The 17,370-nt window shown below is 32.8% G+C and overlaps 1 protein-coding gene across 1 annotated transcript in view; it reads right to left on the bottom strand.

Annotated features, from left to right (window-relative positions):
• IFT81 (Intraflagellar transport protein 81) overlaps window positions 1–17,370 on the bottom strand; it is a 49,098-nt gene that overhangs the window by 6,449 nt on the left and 25,279 nt on the right. Inside the window, exons 8-10 of the mRNA XM_051212476.1 lie at window positions 16,521–16,817; window positions 14,186–14,398; window positions 5,397–5,552 (exon numbers count right to left, since the gene is read on the bottom strand). Of these exons, the coding sequence (XP_051072661.1) occupies window positions 5,397–5,552; window positions 14,186–14,398; window positions 16,521–16,817 (666 nt within the window). The remainder of the gene's footprint in view (window positions 1–5,396; window positions 5,553–14,185; window positions 14,399–16,520; window positions 16,818–17,370) is intronic.

The raw sequence follows: 17,370 nt of genomic DNA, 5'->3' as shown, positions 1-17,370 counted from the left end.
TCGAATGAGATTTGTGTGGCGCATATGTATTTGGTGCCTTCTTGTACCAATATCTATGTGTTAAAATAAAATAAAATAAAGATCATGAAAGGCCTGGAACTTGTTGCTGAGGTCTATCTTGAATTTGTTGAGTTTGTTAGTATCCTGAAGAAAGGCCGTATTGAACTTTTGTGATATTGTCCGCCCCGTTGTCCAGTGTTTCTTGAGTTTCAATTTCATCTTGGCGACCAGTAAGTGATGATCTGATGCTATATCATCTCCTCTCTTGGTTCTCACGTCCTCTATAGTCCTCCTGAATGTTTTGTTGATGCAAATATGGTCGATTTGGTTTTGTGTAGTGTGATCCGGTGAAGTCCATGTGGTTTTGTGAATGCGTTTATGTGGGAATATGGTGCCGCCTGTGACCAGTTTATTGAAGGCACGTAGGTTTGCAAATCTCTCACCATTTTCGTTTCTTTCTCCCAGTCCGTGTCGTCCCATGATGTCTTCATATCCAGTGTTGTCCGTTCCAACCTTGGCGTTGAAATCTCCCATCAGAATGGTCAGGTCCTTTGTTGGGCACTTCTCGATGATTGACTGCAGCCTATTGTAGAATTGATCTTTAGCGTCTTCATTGTAGTCGTTGGTAGGAGCATAGCATTGGATGATGTTCATTGAAATACCCTCTTTCTTTGTTTTGAACGAAGCTTTGATGATCCTTGGTCCATGAGATTCCCATCCTATAAGTGCATTTTGTGCTTGTTTGGACAGCACCAATGCAACTCCTTGTGTATGTGGTGCATTTTCTTCATCATGGCCGGAGTATAACAGAAGCTCCCCTGAAGCTAGTCGCTGTTGTCCAACTTCCGTCCAATGTGTTTCACTGATCCCAAGCACATCTAGGTTGTATCTCCTCATTTCTGCAGCAATTTGGAAGGCTCTCCCGGTCTTCCACATTGTACGAGTATTCCATGTACCCAAATAAATGGTTGCTCTGGTTGTCAGAAGGAGCATCGGCCTCGTGACTTCCGAAGGAACTCGAATTTCATCATGAGGCATCATAGTTCTTCTAAATGAAGACCTTCTGACCCCCAGGACAGGGTTTAAAAGGTTTGAATAATTTTTTCTGGTTAGCGCTTTTTTAGTGAGTTAGTTTTCTACGGGATGGGGTCGCCAACCCCGTGCCCAACCCTTCTCCTTTATCCGGGCTTGGGACCGGCAGAAGCCCCCGGAGGGACTCCAGGCGGAGTTTTATTATATCATATGTTTTATAGATAATGTCTAATCAGCCAGTCAGTTACAACGTAGGACCAGGCATATATATACATCGGTCCAAGTTACAACACCTCATCAACACAACAAGATAAACACCAAATTCGTAGTAGTTACTTCAACGGCAACAATATATATATATATATATATATATATATATATATATATATATATATATATGAAATGTAACTGTAGTGAGAGAGAGATAATCATACTGTTTGCTTATTACATAGAAAATGAGAATAGCCTATCTGTTAGGTATAATTATTTTGTATTCTAAATTTACTAACTGAACGATCATTTACTTATCTACTCATGAAAACTTGGAATTCTAATATTAATTACAGGAAGAAACTAAATATAATAAATGTAATTTAAAATGGAAACTCCGCCTGTAGCTGTTCTAGAGTTACTGCTACTCCCAAGCCCGGGTAAAGGAGGAAGGTTGGGCATGGGGTTAGCGACCCAATCCCGTAAAAAACTAACTCGCTGAAAAAACGCTAACCAGTAAAAATAATTCAATTTAAAATGAACGAATTAAATATGAACATCAGAAGCGTAAAATTATATGGGAAATTTTAATTCCTAAAAAATAACGATAAAGAATGAATGAAACTACTCCACTGATTCTCATTACTGTCATCTAAGGTTTGTAAGTATAGAATACGATTAATTAGTGGATTTCAAATAGATCGTTAGGATTGTCTAATAGAACTTAGACTAATATTTAGTCATTGCGAAAGCTTCTGTTGTGTCTCAGTTTAGACATTAAGGCTTGTTTCGGCTTATTTCAATGTTTGGTAGTACAATACTTTATTGTAAGGAGTGAATGAACATGTTTGGTATATGTTCCAGCCAATTGAGTCGACGATTTTTCACAACCTCAGCAAATAATTCCCCAACTCTGTATAATATTCTATACTTATCTTCAGCATTACTGATTGACTATGCTTACCATATGTGAGTGATGTTTTGTAGATGAATATGGTCAAGGACAAATCATGTGGTTCAAAGTCAATTTTTATCACTTATAAAGTGATTTAGAGTCAACGTCTACGATATGCACTCTCCTGTGTCAAGCTGTTTTGAAAGTACTGTCACATTCAAGTACTAGAAAGTTTCAAATTTCTTTGTTATTTCATTTTGAAGCCCCTTCTTTTACTTTAAATAGGATTTCGCGTTTCTCGTTTGATTTGTTGTAACTCATTTATCGAACTTTATTGATTATTTATGTCAATGTTTTGAAACATTCATGGAAGATGCATTATTATTTATACTTAGATTACTACTGAAATGTTAGGTTATTGAAAGCTATTTGGAAGAATAACTAAATATGCGATATGTGCTAACTAGCACTCATTATTTAGGAATATTTGTAATCTTGAAAGAACCAATGTACCTAGTGGGATTGGAACTTGCATTATCGATTGTTACAATCAAAGCAATACTAATGAACTATCTAAACCTCAATAAACATATAGGAATGGGATATGTGGGCTGATTGACTACTTTATAGTGACCAATATAATATTATTTAGCCTTTTGTATTGATTAATTTTTTTCAAACTGGTTGAAATCTAGTCAGTAGTCGAATTGACTCGACATAGTATCATAAATATTTTGTGACAAGTGGTTAAAAGAAGTCAGGAAAGAACAATAAAATTAACTTTCATGCTAGTTGACCATTTAAGGTATGAAACATTTTGTTCTAGTTATTTTTGTAAATATACAAAACTTTATGGGCAAATGCTTATAATTAGGTGATAAGTGTTTTTTCGGTATAATTCAGTACTTTTCGTCTCGTTCAGTATTAACTAACAACTAAATATTATAATGTTTGATGTTAGTTTATATCATAGTCTGAATCGAAATATGGAACTTCTTAGCAAAACGTGACTCCATCCGTTCCAGGGAACGGACTCGAGATGGGTATTGATTAACATTTCATAATTCACATTTTTAACACTATAGTATATGAGAATTAAATAACTATACAATACTTCCTGATTTCAAATGATTATTCTCATAAACTCAGTCCGAAATGTCAACTGTCATGAAATAAAACGATCTTCACTAACATGCTACTCTTATATACTACTTATTTGTTATTGTTTGTTCTTAAAAAAAATCTTAAATTTCCGAAGAATGTACATCTACTCAAACACAGTGAATAGATTACGTATTTGTTTAATCAATAAAATAATAACAATTTAGATGTTTGTTTTTGTACGTATGTAGTGCACCAAATCGATTATTCCAGAAAAAACAAACTTGCAATATGAAAAAAATGGTTTTCTAGTGCACTCGATATCACTACGTTTTTAAAGTGCATGTAAAACGTAATATGTTTTATGAAATCAGTTAAGTTGTACTTAGTAACATTTTATGATTACATTTATATGTTAAATGAATTCAACATGTATCGTAGGAGAATATCAGTTGAATGACTGCTGCGAATCCTTACTTAATTACTCGTGTTACTCCTCGTGGAGGAGTAGGGCTGATCACTAGCATTCTTCATTCAACTCTGTTCTGGACAATCCTTTCCCATTCTTCCAATTTGCTATTCACCTTTTTGATTTCTGATTCTCAACGTAGTGTGTGGTGATCTTTCTCTTATCCGTTTCCCCTCAGGATTCCAAGTTAGCACTTACCTTGTGATGTAGTTAACTAACTTAAGTTATGTGTGTCCCATCCACTTCCAACGTCTTTTCTTAATTTCCTATTCAGTTGTATTTTTTTGACGATGATTGTGATAGTCTTCCAAGTTTCAGCTCCATACGGTAGAACTGTATTGACGTTCGTATTAAAGATTCTAACTTTGATGCTTGTTGACAGTTGTTTTGAGTTGCACATTTTGTTCAACTGTAAGAATGCTGTTCTTGCTTTGTCAATCCTTGCCTTTACATCTGAATCAGATCCTCCACGTTCATCGATGATATCACCTAGATAAGTGAAAGATTCCACCTCTTTCAGAGTTTCTCCATCAAATGTGAATGAGTTAGTGTTCTCCGTGTTGTATTGGAGGATGTTGCTCTGTCTCTTGTGTATGTGGAGGCCTACTGACGCAGAGGCTTCTTCTACACTATTTGCCTTCATCTGCATTTGTTGATGTGTATGGGACAGAAGCGTCAGGTCATCTGCGTAACCTAAATCGTCTAGTTGTATCCAAGATTTTCATTGTATTCAGTACTTCCCTTCAGATGTGAATCCTGGTAAACTAAAAAGCTGTTAAGTGTTATTCATGAACTACCTTCTGAGTTTAATGACTATTACACAGTCCAGTAATATTAATCTGTAAGCTACTCATTTTGATATAGGTGACTTTTTAGAATAACCAATCAACCGAAGTTACAGTTTTTCTTAACTAGACCTTACTGATTCAGAATAATTCGATAATGCGATAAGAAAACGAAGGTTATCAGAATTATGTGATATATTTGTGTAATACATTTCGAACAATCTGACCACATATATCGAAGAATTCAATTGTTTATCAAAACATGAATTTCATCACTTCGTCATATTACTTTATGTGACATAATGATAAGGATAAAATTGACTCCAGTCATATATTTATGCACTGTTAGGAAAACGATTACATATTTCTTTGTGAGATACCTTACAACTTACGTCTTCATATTCTTTCAATCCATTTATGAACAAAAGATCTGTTAACGATTTTTATAAGGTAATCTTCGTCACAGATTGACATCACTTTACATAATCAATACAAACCTGAAAATGTTGAACTTCTGCTTTTTCTTAGTGAGACAGTTTTGATAAATTTAGACAATAAGGCTCGAGTCTAGGAATGAATTGAAGGAATCATACAGAATGTAAAGGACTACCGATGGGATATTTGCAAATGGAATATTTAATGCATAGTTCGCATATTTTACGAAGATATTCTGTAATTTTGTGTTAAACATAATTTGGTTGTCTCTCATTTGAGTGTTCGTGTATTACAGGGATCTAGAACGTCGTAAACAATGCATCACATTTAAACCGTTGTGTCTGTATAGACTTATCAATATTTTATACTGATGTCAATCCCTAATGAATACCAACATTAAAATTTATATAAACTCCGAAAAAACTCTCAACTAAAATACTACAAGAATTATTAGTATGAATGAAATCACCTGAGCTCTTTGTCTTAATTGTCGAAGTTCTCGGATGATTGGAGCTAGTTGTGTACGTTTAGTATTGATTCGATTATTTAATTGTTGAATAATTTTTGACATCTCTTCTAATGTAATACCTTTTTGTTCATTTGACAGTGACATTTCTTCAGATATCTTGTATAAATAAATAAGCAAAGAAAAAGTCAATCAAAATAAATGGTGAAAACTATAATAACAAAGTTGTTTTTTATAATTGAAATAAATAACAGCTTGCTGTTCAGAATATATATTTAAATAAACTATTTTGTAAGTTAAGATGGATAATGGCTAGTAGTGGATTCCAGGACGCGCGTTTAAAGAACATCAACTCCGAGATGTAGGTACATCCAACTAACCAGTCCCAAACAGGACGAAACAAGCCTCCTGGATTCCACTGCTAGCCACTATCCATCTTTGTTTATAATGCTTGTGAATTAAGGCAATATGCAAAGTATTTACAAATGCCGATAAGAAACTGATCAATTACAGTCCTAGACATTAATGGGAAGATTCAAGTAATTTTGATGGGGTTTCGTTCTCTGAACTGGATGGTTTGGTCGTGGAGCTTTCATCGTTCTTCTGAACGACATCATCAGCACAAACTTCAGACAGAAGTCTCCTACGACCAAACCATTCAGCTCACAGAACAAAACTCCATCAAAATCATCTACCTGAGCTACAAATCTTCTCCACCATCTCAGATTCAAGTAAGCAATAACAAGTGTACATTGTAAGTTATTGTTCAATTTCATTTATTATTCCTATAAACAAATCGAGTTTGAATAACTTAGTTTGAATAAATTGAATTCAGGTTGAGAAACTAAATGAAGTTTATTGCTTTCTTTTTTACAAAAAATACACAACCCTTCCAAAATTTACAAGCTATTTTGTTGTAAAAGATGGAAGAAAACACCTTGGTATTACAGTATCAACAAGTGATCTCTGAAGAAATCAAAGTATAAATGATGATATTATCAAGATATCAATCCTTTTGTATCCTCGAGCTCAATATTAGCATGTGTTGTGAGTTAGAATAATAAAACCGTAGAGTTTTCTTTTTAGTTCACCATATTGGTTATTTGAATGAGATGATAGATCTGAATTACATAATGTCTACCAGTTCTTTGTGGGAAAACAATCAAACATTACTTAAATAAAACCTTCTTACCAGTTCTAAAATAAGGAATTCGAGTAAAAAATAATAATTTAATGATCAATATATGAAAGGTTAATGTAAACGCTAATTTAATGACAGATTTATAGGAATCCATCGCTGACCAGCCCTCACCATTCCATGGTTTAAATTGGTTCCTGAGCCGATATTAGTTCGTAACAAAAACTAGCTTTGAAAAATTGTTGGTTTATAAGCTTTAGGAGCTAGATTGCTCTGTTTGATAAAAAAAAAGAATAATTAGATTAGACAACAGTTCTCTACTTGCCACTTTAAAGCTTGAAGTATAGACCCTGAAAGTAAAAGATATGCATATTATTTAATCGTTAGACTTGAAATGTGTTTGAAGTATTGATGGTGTATGATGAATTAGTCATGAGATTAGCGCTGATATTAACCTTACAGTATTGAAAGTCAGTTAATGATGTTACGAATCACCATTGAGGGGAGATATTGAAACGATTATCTATTAACATCTAATTGCTACCTATCATAATCTCCTATACTGACCAGCATAATAATAATACGTTGTAAAAATGCTATGAGTTCTCTGAAAAAGATATGCTAGCATTCTATTCAATAACTATTTAGTAGTCTGAATTATCTTAAGATTAAAAGGATACTTCTGTTTGTTTATGAAACAATCATAATCTATAAAATAATTGAAAAACCTTAATTGCCAAGGTTTACAATCAGATGAAGTGAACTACATGAATTTACTTTTTATTCTTCTTAAAAATTTAGTGTTTTAATATGGTCAAATAATTATTATCAGTCAGTTGCTCAGGAAAGGGTTGAATGGAGAGTGATGGTGGCTGGCCTATGCTCCTCCACGAGGGGTAACAGGCGTAAGTAAGTAAGTAATAAAGTTGTTTTCAGTCAGTATGTTAAAAGTATCTTTTGTACGTTTAGTTCTTCACCCGTAATTTATGTTGTTATTTAAACATTGATATTTTTTTATTGTCAAACGTCTCTTCATTATTAATAGTATGAATCATGGTACCTTTGTCTAGTTATCGTATTTTCATCAAGTTTTATATTGTCTATGACCAACTGATCTATTATAAGAGTATGAAAGTAGGACAGATTTATTACAAGGTATAATTTAATCTAAATGGTAATAGAGCATACCAATGAAAAATGATATAGAAACGTCAATAGAAGTTTATTGTTTCAAGTTGGTACAAGTTTATGCTTACGAACATAATCAAAAAGAAAACAAACTTTAAGATGGAAGTGTATGACACAGTTAGATGGATGGAAGTGTATGACACAATTAGATGGATGAAAATTATAAAAATATTAAGTTGAAAGTTATTCAGAACTACTAAGACAGAGCAAATCAATAAACAACATCGTAATGAGTTTAAACTCATGCCTTTTGTAGTCTTCAATCAACAATTTTCAATATCATAATTAGGTAACTCTAAATAATAATCTGATCTAATTTATAGAACAATCTATGTATAGACAGATAATAACTTAATCGTTTCGAATCAAAATATCTTCTATATTCTTCAGGACTATGTTTCAAAGTATTTAAGGTTGTTATATTTCTCTCTTACGGTTATAACCCAGCTATTCCTATTGCTTAGTATTCTCGGACACCGATTCACTCGACAAGTCCCCAAATCAGAACACGATTGAACAGGAAAGAGATTATATTCCAAATAACGAGGTTAGATGACAGTAAGAAGCAAGTAAGAAGAACAATAGGGAAAACGTTAGTATATTTATAGTTTTTACATGAGAAGACTCTAGAGTATTCTCCAACTATCGACTAGTGCTGATTGGATAAGAATTAGCTAATCAGCGTTCACCAAAGCAAACATGCATTGAGTATGCTTTAATCCAATCTGTCCCGCTAACAAAGGCGAAGATACCAAGAGAATATTTTCTAGACTAAACTACTTATACAAAATCAAATACTTAACTGATCATGATAATTAAACTATTATGTATATAAGATCATCAAGGATGTATTAATCTGAAAGTTAGGTGGTAAAAGGAGCTGAATTAATAAGTAACACTCTTGTTGATACATAACATTGATTCAAACTATAGGTTAACATCAACTGGAAAAGTTATCTTATGTACTATAATTAGAAAGTTGTATTATTTTTGATGAAATTTTGTTCTCTGAGCTAGATAGTTTGGTCGTCAGAGAATAAAACTCCATCAAAATCATCCATCTAATCTACAAATCCTCTCCACCATTTCAAGTTGTATTATGTAAGAATAAAATTTATTTTGACTAATCTAGAATAAACACTTTCATAAATAATGACGTGTTATTGAATAAATTGCTAGTACCATAAAATGGTGTGACAAACAAAATAGGTTCATGTAAATGTCGTATATTAGAGTGTAGTAATAATAATAATACATTTTATCAAATACTATCAATATTGGTCAGTGATTACGTCAATCTACTTTGGTTTTAAAATAAACTGGAATACGTTGATTTTATGTATTATTACCCATTGAACTAATTCAATTTATATTTAATATGCTATTACTTGCTTCTGATTAAATAAATGCGTAAATGTTCACTGGCTTGAGGAAGTTGATGAGAAATATTGAACCTAAGTTTTGTATTAATTGGTAGTTGTTAGCAAGATATACGTGCAATCTAGTAAGCAATGATCTTCTCTGTGATATAAATTGAACTCATTCAGCGTGGTACTTTGCCATGAAGAACTAAACAAATATAACTATATAACTTAGTGAAAGATCAATTTATATGTACAAATATTTGTCACAAATGTACATTATTAACAGTATATATTTTGGTTACAGCTAGAAGTCAAAGTAGCAAGTTAAACCATTGATTTAACTGAATAAGGTATTTTCAGTGATACTACAAATCGAAGGATGTTTACAACACAGACTAACTTTAGCTAGATGAAGACTGAGAGAATTGGACAATTGTTTTTGTTAGATTAAATAACTTCTTAATACTAAGGACCCACAACCTTGTCAATGAATTAATCCGAAACTTTAAAATCTTATAGACACTGTGTTACTGTTAGATAGTGAATTGACATTTAATAGTCAATTCGCGATATTGTGTAACTATCTTCTATTGGTATCAGTAATAACTGCCTATTTTCTGATCTAGCTCACTTCTATCAGTCATAATTTATCAATGGAGCTTTTTTGGACTAAGCACAAAATTACCATTTAAGATGGGGAGTTTGTGGACTAACTAGTTGTCCAATAATTTATCGCTCTTAAGTGTTATCTATATAATATCAGTTAGTAATGTAAATTAAGAAGTGAGATGCTTAAAGTGATTGGTCTGTAGGTAGTAATCAATATTATACTGTAATACAAAAACCCACTGAAATTTCATTGAACAGGTTCAACAAGTTGAGGGAATGTTTCATTCATACACACTGCCGGCCTTATGATGAAAGTAAGTAGCTTTTAACCATTTAATTACAAGTTAAATTTGATGAATAAGGTAAACAATCTAAATAAATATTTTTAGTTCGGAGACGGTTTTGGATCACGGTCATAAGTTTATATCAATTTATGTTCTTTAATTATAAACTACCAAACTCTTAACAGATCAATGTCCACTTCACTGTTAATTTCTGTACAATTTTTATACCTTCTTACTACTTACTGTTTCGTAAATTAGTCCCTATTAACATCATATCTATAAAATTACAAAATAACAAATTTGCTCACTAGTGACTAGCTTCGCGATGGATTTCTTGGAGTTTCGGTGAAAAGCCGTGACCAGTGGAGTCCAATCTGTGTCCGATGGAGACAGTTATCCACTTCAGAGAATGGATGAAGGCTTGCGCAAGGTCATGGATTGATTGAAGTTAGAAATTAACACCGTTGAATACCAGCTCAGTGGTTGATAGGTTAAGCGTTCACGCGCGAGACCGAAGTTCCTGGGTTCGAGTCCCGCATGCAGGATCGTGGATGTGTATTATGGAGGCATCTCTTACTTGGATAAAACAGCTATCCAGTGCTTCCAAGTTTTTAATTGTGATCTAGCATAGATCATCTCATGAATTCAACTCTTCTACTTTTCATATGAATAATTTCTCAACTTCTATGTTGATGTTGTATTTGTTAGACATTCACGCTAGATTCTATCTTTTCTATGATTAATTAACTGCATTCTAAAACTAGAATTATAGTAATCATAAAAATAATTCATACCGCTAACAAAATAGTTTTTCAGTTCTATCTGATTGTCATTTATTCTTCAGTTAACCTGAGACTATAAAGACAAAAAGCTTTGTCCATAAATACATATGTATAGTTCTTCGCGAAATTGTATAAATGAAATTGAAAATAATTACAAACAGTTGGAGTTGACAACTAAATATGAGAAATATAGTTTTGAAAACAAAACAAAACGAATAATACTACCGAAAAAATAAATTATGAAGTTCATAGTTTAAAGAAAGAAACAGGTTGAATGTAAGTAGTTTCATACAATCTGTTATTAACTAAGTCATTTAACATATCCAGGTATGAACTATTTTGATGATTTGAAAGTACTCACATAGTTAACTCATGAAGTTGCATTTAATTAATATCAAGGATAGTATGAAGTTAGTATTTGTAAACATTTGTAAATCTTCAGAAGCTTTCAAAAACAAAGGTATATCTAAGTTATTTTAACGCTTTTGCAGACTGTGAAATCGGAAACTCAAAGTTATGTAAAATTTTAGTCTACATAATCAAAATATTTTATTTTTGTTTTTAAGATCCATAGATTTTACTTTAATATTCAATGCTTTAAACATCTAAACTTGGGATCGTTGCAAATTATCTTGAACCATTTCAAAGTATAAAGAAACCAAGTCAACCCCCCCCCAGTTCATTGATTCATACTAAGTTAAATCTGAAATGAATAAAACAATGTCTAATTTGAAAATTTTTATAACAATATGAAGTGATTGAGTAACTCCGCCTGTAGCCTCTCTAGGGCTACTACCGGTCCCAAGACAGCGTAAAGTAGGGGGAGGGTTGGGGATGGGGTTAGCAACCTCATTCCGTAGAAAACTAACTCGGTAAAAATACGCTAACCAGAAAAAATAATTCAAACCACTTAAACTCTGCCCCGCGAGTTAGAAGATTTTCATTTCATTCAAGAGAAATGATTAAGTGGGATATTCTATTTTATTAATTAATCCCACGTTGTTTTATTCTTAGGACCAACTGAATTCCAAAGAACAATGTAAATATTTATGTGAAAACTCATCAAAATTTAAACAAAGAATATGATAGAAATTAGTTTACGAGTATACAAAAGACAATAATGTGTAAAGTTATAATCGAAATGACTTTAACAGTAGAAGTTTAAATAGATTCAATATTTAATACGTCAGTCTAGGTCCAGTTTTCCCAGGGGAATAACCAAAATCAAAATTATCATAGACAAATAAAAACAAAATCTATTCAGTGCTAAACCCTTAAACAATAATGTTCAAATTCTGAATTTTACTCAGAATTCACGTTGTGAAGTTCAAGGTTATCAAAAGTCTAGAAGCTTTTGGTTGCAGGTAGGTTCCTATTAAATGTTTTGTTAATCACCGAACTAGAAATGCACTAGGGTAAGTTGAGTTTGTCAAAGTACGCCTTAATAGAAAGAAATCTGATTGTCTGTTGTAATGTTAATTAAAAGAGATCAGAGATTATTTCAAGCATAATGACTGACCTTAAAATTAAACTGCCACAACTGAATTCATGAGTTTACCTAAGCAAGACCACCATTGAAAACTTGGAAGCATTAAAAGGCGTTCGTACACGAGACCGAAGGTACTGGGTCCGAATCCCTCATGCGGGACCATGAAGGGGTCTCGCACTAAGATGAAACGGCCGTCCAGTGCTCCCATGTTTTTTAACAAAGAAAGAATCATAATACATTTTATTTTGTTGCTTTCTATGCAGCTGCATTTAAGAGTCAGTAGTTAACCATCAATCGCCTTGACAACACAAACGAATCAAAACTGTTTAACCTCTCTTGTCTTTAATTTATAGCAGCAGCCTCTGCATCAGTAGGCTTCAAGATACACAGGGGAAAAAGCAACATCCTCAAATACAACACGGAGAACAGCAATCCAATCACAACTGATGGAGAAGCTCTGAAAGCGGTCGAAAGAGGTCGTTCATGTATCTGGTCAGCAGCATCATCGATAAACAAGAAGGATTTGATGCAGACGCAAAAGCGAGGATTGGCAAAGTAAGGACAGCATTCCTACAGTTGAAGTAAATATGAAACTGAAAACAACTATCATCTAGTATCGAAGTCAAAATCTTCAGTACGAATGTTCAGACAGTCCTACTTTTCGCAGCTGAAACTTGGAGAACTACTACAATCATTATCAAAAAAACGTACAAGTATTCCTAAGCAATTATCTACACAAGATATTGTAGATCCGTTGTCCGGATACCGTCAGTAACAATCCACTGTAGTATGGAACAAACCAACTTCCAAATGAAGATGAAATTTGGGAAATACATTGGAAGTGGATGGGATATATGTTTCAGAAATCATCAAACTACACCACGAGGCAAACGCTAATTTGGAATCGTGAATGGAAACGAAAAAGAGGAAGGCCAAGGAACACACTACGTCGGGAATTGGAGAAGCAGACATGAAAATGATGAATAGCAACTGGAAAGAATCGCCGAGGACATAGTGGATTTGAGAATCGTGGTGGGCGACCTATGCTCCTTCACAAAGGGTAACATGCATAAATACGTATGTACGTTTATTTAATTTAATTGTAATCACAATTTAGTGAGTTGAACTCATATGTCCATTTTTTTTTCTTTCAAAACTTCTAAAAAATGTTTTTATTGGTTATATCACATAAGAAAATTATCTTAATATTCTAGAATTATAAAAAACTATTTTAAGAAAAATTATGATGCAAAGTCTTCTTTAGTGTTTTTCACATAAAACACCACTTATCCGTTATTGATTAACACATTATATTGCGACATAACATCTATTAACTGGTAACAATTAAAGTTTATAGTTTATATGTAACTGATGGGAAAGTGACGAAACATAACGAATTCATCAGTTGTTGTTTTTGATTTATTTAATATCAAAATTTCAAGTTTATCCTACATTATTGATATTCTGTTCGAGATGAATATTAAAAACAAACAAATATGAAACTCAGATTTTAAATCTTTTAAATCCCTGTTCGTGGATTAGTTGAAGTTAGACATTAACACCGTTAGATACCAGCTCAGTGGTATAGAGGTTAAGCGCTGACAGATCCTGGGTTCGAATCACGCTAGGGGCAGGATGGTGGATGCGCATTGTCAAGGAGTCCCATACTATGATGAAAAATCTGTCCAGTGCTTCCAGGTTTTCCATTGTGGTCTAGCTTCAATTATTAAACTTATCCTGTTATATGTTTTTGAAGGCTTTTGTCATTTATTATGAGTAGTACAACCTTTTTATGAATTATTTTATCAGTTAATTTGATAGTAACTGCATTTAAGAACAGAGATATATAACACTGATTATAATTCAGTTGTCAATCAGTTTAATCCAATTTATTTGTAAGGAAATTAAAAATATGTAAAACAATAGTATTTATCTTACTTTGCCTAAATTTGTTTGAGTTTCCCAACAACCACTGGTACCATGTTCAGATTCTGCATTAGCCAATAATGTTTTCATTTCATTCTCTTCATTACGTAATATTTCAACAGTTCTCGACAGTATTCCTTTTTCTGCGCGTAACTCACTTAATTGAGCACGTTTTTGCTTATATATTGTGTTTTTACTACGAAGTTTTGCAACATATCGTTGAAACTGAATAGAAAAAAAATTATGAAATTAGGGAAGAAGTGAGTTTTGACTTTAATCATTTACTATTTACGTATTATGACAAAACATTTCTTGTCTACAAATCAGTAGTTAGCGAGAAAACAATACACAAATTGATGAACGGGAAAATATCTTGTTATGCGGTGTCCGATTCTGATATCTGATACACAAGCTTCCTATTAGTGAGCCCAACTGGCTGCTTTAGTGACAAGACTGAGAGTGAGGTAGCCTTTTGGTGAACAATTGAATCGAGTAATAATTAAGCATCCATTCATATATATGTATATATATCCCTTTGAAATGTTAACCATATCTTTCGGCCAGTGGGGTGTGCTTCATTCTTTGGAAAGGAAAGCAAACTCTTGGCTGATGGCTAATTGGCATACTGTATCCGAAATCTAATAGCTTTTTGAGAGAGCTGTCCAGTGTTTCCAGTTTTTCAGTGGTTATATGACATAGATCGGTTCGTGATATTAATAAAATCCCGTAATTTTCACAATCCCAAACAGATAATGGATGAAGGGTTGTGCAAGATCATGGATCAACGGAAGTTAGACATCAACACTGTTGAATGCCGACTAAGTGGTCTAGAGGTTGAGTGTTCCCGTGCATACCCAAGGGTACTAGGTTCGAGTCCTGAGTGCGCGATTATGGATGCACACTACTGAGTCTCATATTTGGACAAAAAGACCATCCAGTGCTCTTACATTTTTAGTGGTTGTCTTGCTTAAGTTGGTTCATGGTTGCTACAAAATGTTTGGAAGGTATTTGACCTAATGATAAGAATATAATATGTTTGTATCATTTTAATTTGGTTATTTATTTATTTATTTAAAGAAACGATTCACAAAAGATAGCAGAACGTCAGAAATCCAGTTTTATACTCATTGGGATATAACAATCTACCCGTTGCTCAATTTAGTTGAAATTTTTAAGTCAAACTTTAGTGTGAATACCAACTATTCTGATAATTTGAAATTTATCTAAGTTCCAACTGAATTCAGAAGTATTCTTAACAAACGTTAGTGTCTTATGGTTAAAGGAGTCGGTAGAGATTTTTGAAACTATGTTTCATGATAGATAACACTCGTTAACAAGATAAATCTATAATGTTTGGAGAAGTGATGTTTCACTTAAGATTTGATTTGATCCGAAAGGAATATGATAAACAAAGACACTACTATTGAGCTATTTAAGATACAATCTGCTGTAGTGTATAAGGACTGAAATATGTAAACTGTATAGCGACCGATGCCATTATTGTTTAGTTATTTGCACTGATTAATCAAAATGGAAAGTAGTTCAAAGTCAAAACTTTTTGACTAACTAAGTATACAAATAAAATATAAATTAGTAACAATACTATCGAGGATAGTTAACATAGGATTTCTCACTACGATCAATAGTTTTGTTGAACAAAAGTAAAAGTTTAAATGTACGTATATACATGTTTAGTCGTGTCTTTTCAGTATCTTTATCGATATTGTCATCATAATGAGTATCATAAACTCAATTTATATATATATATATTTTGTTAAGGTTATAAATCGGCTGGTGGGATTATGAATGTTTATCAACTGAGGTGGTTGAGACATATAATAAGTATACCTGACCATTTCCAACTTCAACGTTTTATGTTTCCTTGTGCATGACTAGGTTGGAAGAAAGTTAGGGGCAACTAAACCAAGACATTATATCAGTTCGTGACTGTTGGACTGAGTAGAGCTGGTAGTTGCAGACTAGCAGGCTAAGGACATTGGTTGACTTGGCTTGCAATTGGTCTCAATTGCATAAATTGATTCAAACATTACCTCTTGAGTCTTTACTCCAAAAATTACCTTAAATCTTAATCCTGAAAGTTTGTACTTTCTTCTCGAATCATATTGTTTATGCCTAATGTCATCTACTTCCACTAATACTGTTTTTAATTCTACTACCGTTATATTTATCTTGATAATTTCATCCCATTGTACTGATATGATGTGACAACTTGAACCGATGCATAGATTTGGAAGGTTTTGATTTGTTTATAATTGACTGACTGATTGATATATACGAAAAATCTTTATCATTAAAACAATTTAGAATGAACTCAACTACAGCTTACTTCATCAGTCTTTAAACAGGACAGATCTAACGCCTTATTTATAGTAATCACATTGCCATCTTCTCCATTCTGATCAATAGTTGTTGATACACCCAATTGATTTTTCGTTTCTTCAAGACGATTATTCAATTCAGATAGTCTATCACGTGTTGTTGTTAATGTTTCAGCTGCTGCTAATTTTTTACGTCTTACAATAGCAGCTTGCTGACGAAATAATGAAATTTTATCATCAAATGGTTCATTTGAAATCATACGTTTTTCTATTAGTTTATTTAATTCGGAATTTGCATCACGTAGCTAAATTAGATTGAATATATAAGGAAGATGAGAAGAGAGATTATATTTAGTTTATCAAGCATAGGAAGTTATATGAAAGTGTAAAAATTCAAAAAAACTTTAAGTGAACTCAACATATCTTATTCAATGTTGTAGAGTTCTATGCTATGGTTAATAACAACATATGTACAATGGTAAAATTAAGTAGATTGGTAACTACATGCTAAGACAGTTATCTGATTGTCTATGAGAGAAACTGCCTTTCTCAACATATAGTAACAACAATTTCTTCTTGTAAATATACATTTAGAAAAAAGGATGGCTATTCGTAAATTTAAACTCCGCTTACGTGTACAAAAAACAACTTGTCGTAACTTTGAATTTACTTCGGTAATCCTCAAGTCGTTTTATGGCCTAAGGTAATCCGACAATTTCATATTTTTTCTATACAATGTTAACTTGTTTCTCTCCACTTTGTTACCTTTTTTCATTGAACTCCTATTTAATTGTATTCACTTGGTGCTATTTACTTGTATCTTCCCATTGATTATTAGCACTGCAATTGATCAGTCTC

This window comes from Schistosoma haematobium, chromosome ZW (assembly GCF_000699445.3).
Source record: "Schistosoma haematobium chromosome ZW, whole genome shotgun sequence".
Classification (NCBI taxonomy): Eukaryota; Metazoa; Platyhelminthes; class Trematoda; order Strigeidida; family Schistosomatidae; genus Schistosoma; species Schistosoma haematobium.
Note: the sequence above shows the minus strand (reverse complement) of the source record. Positions and strands in the feature narration are given on the sequence as shown.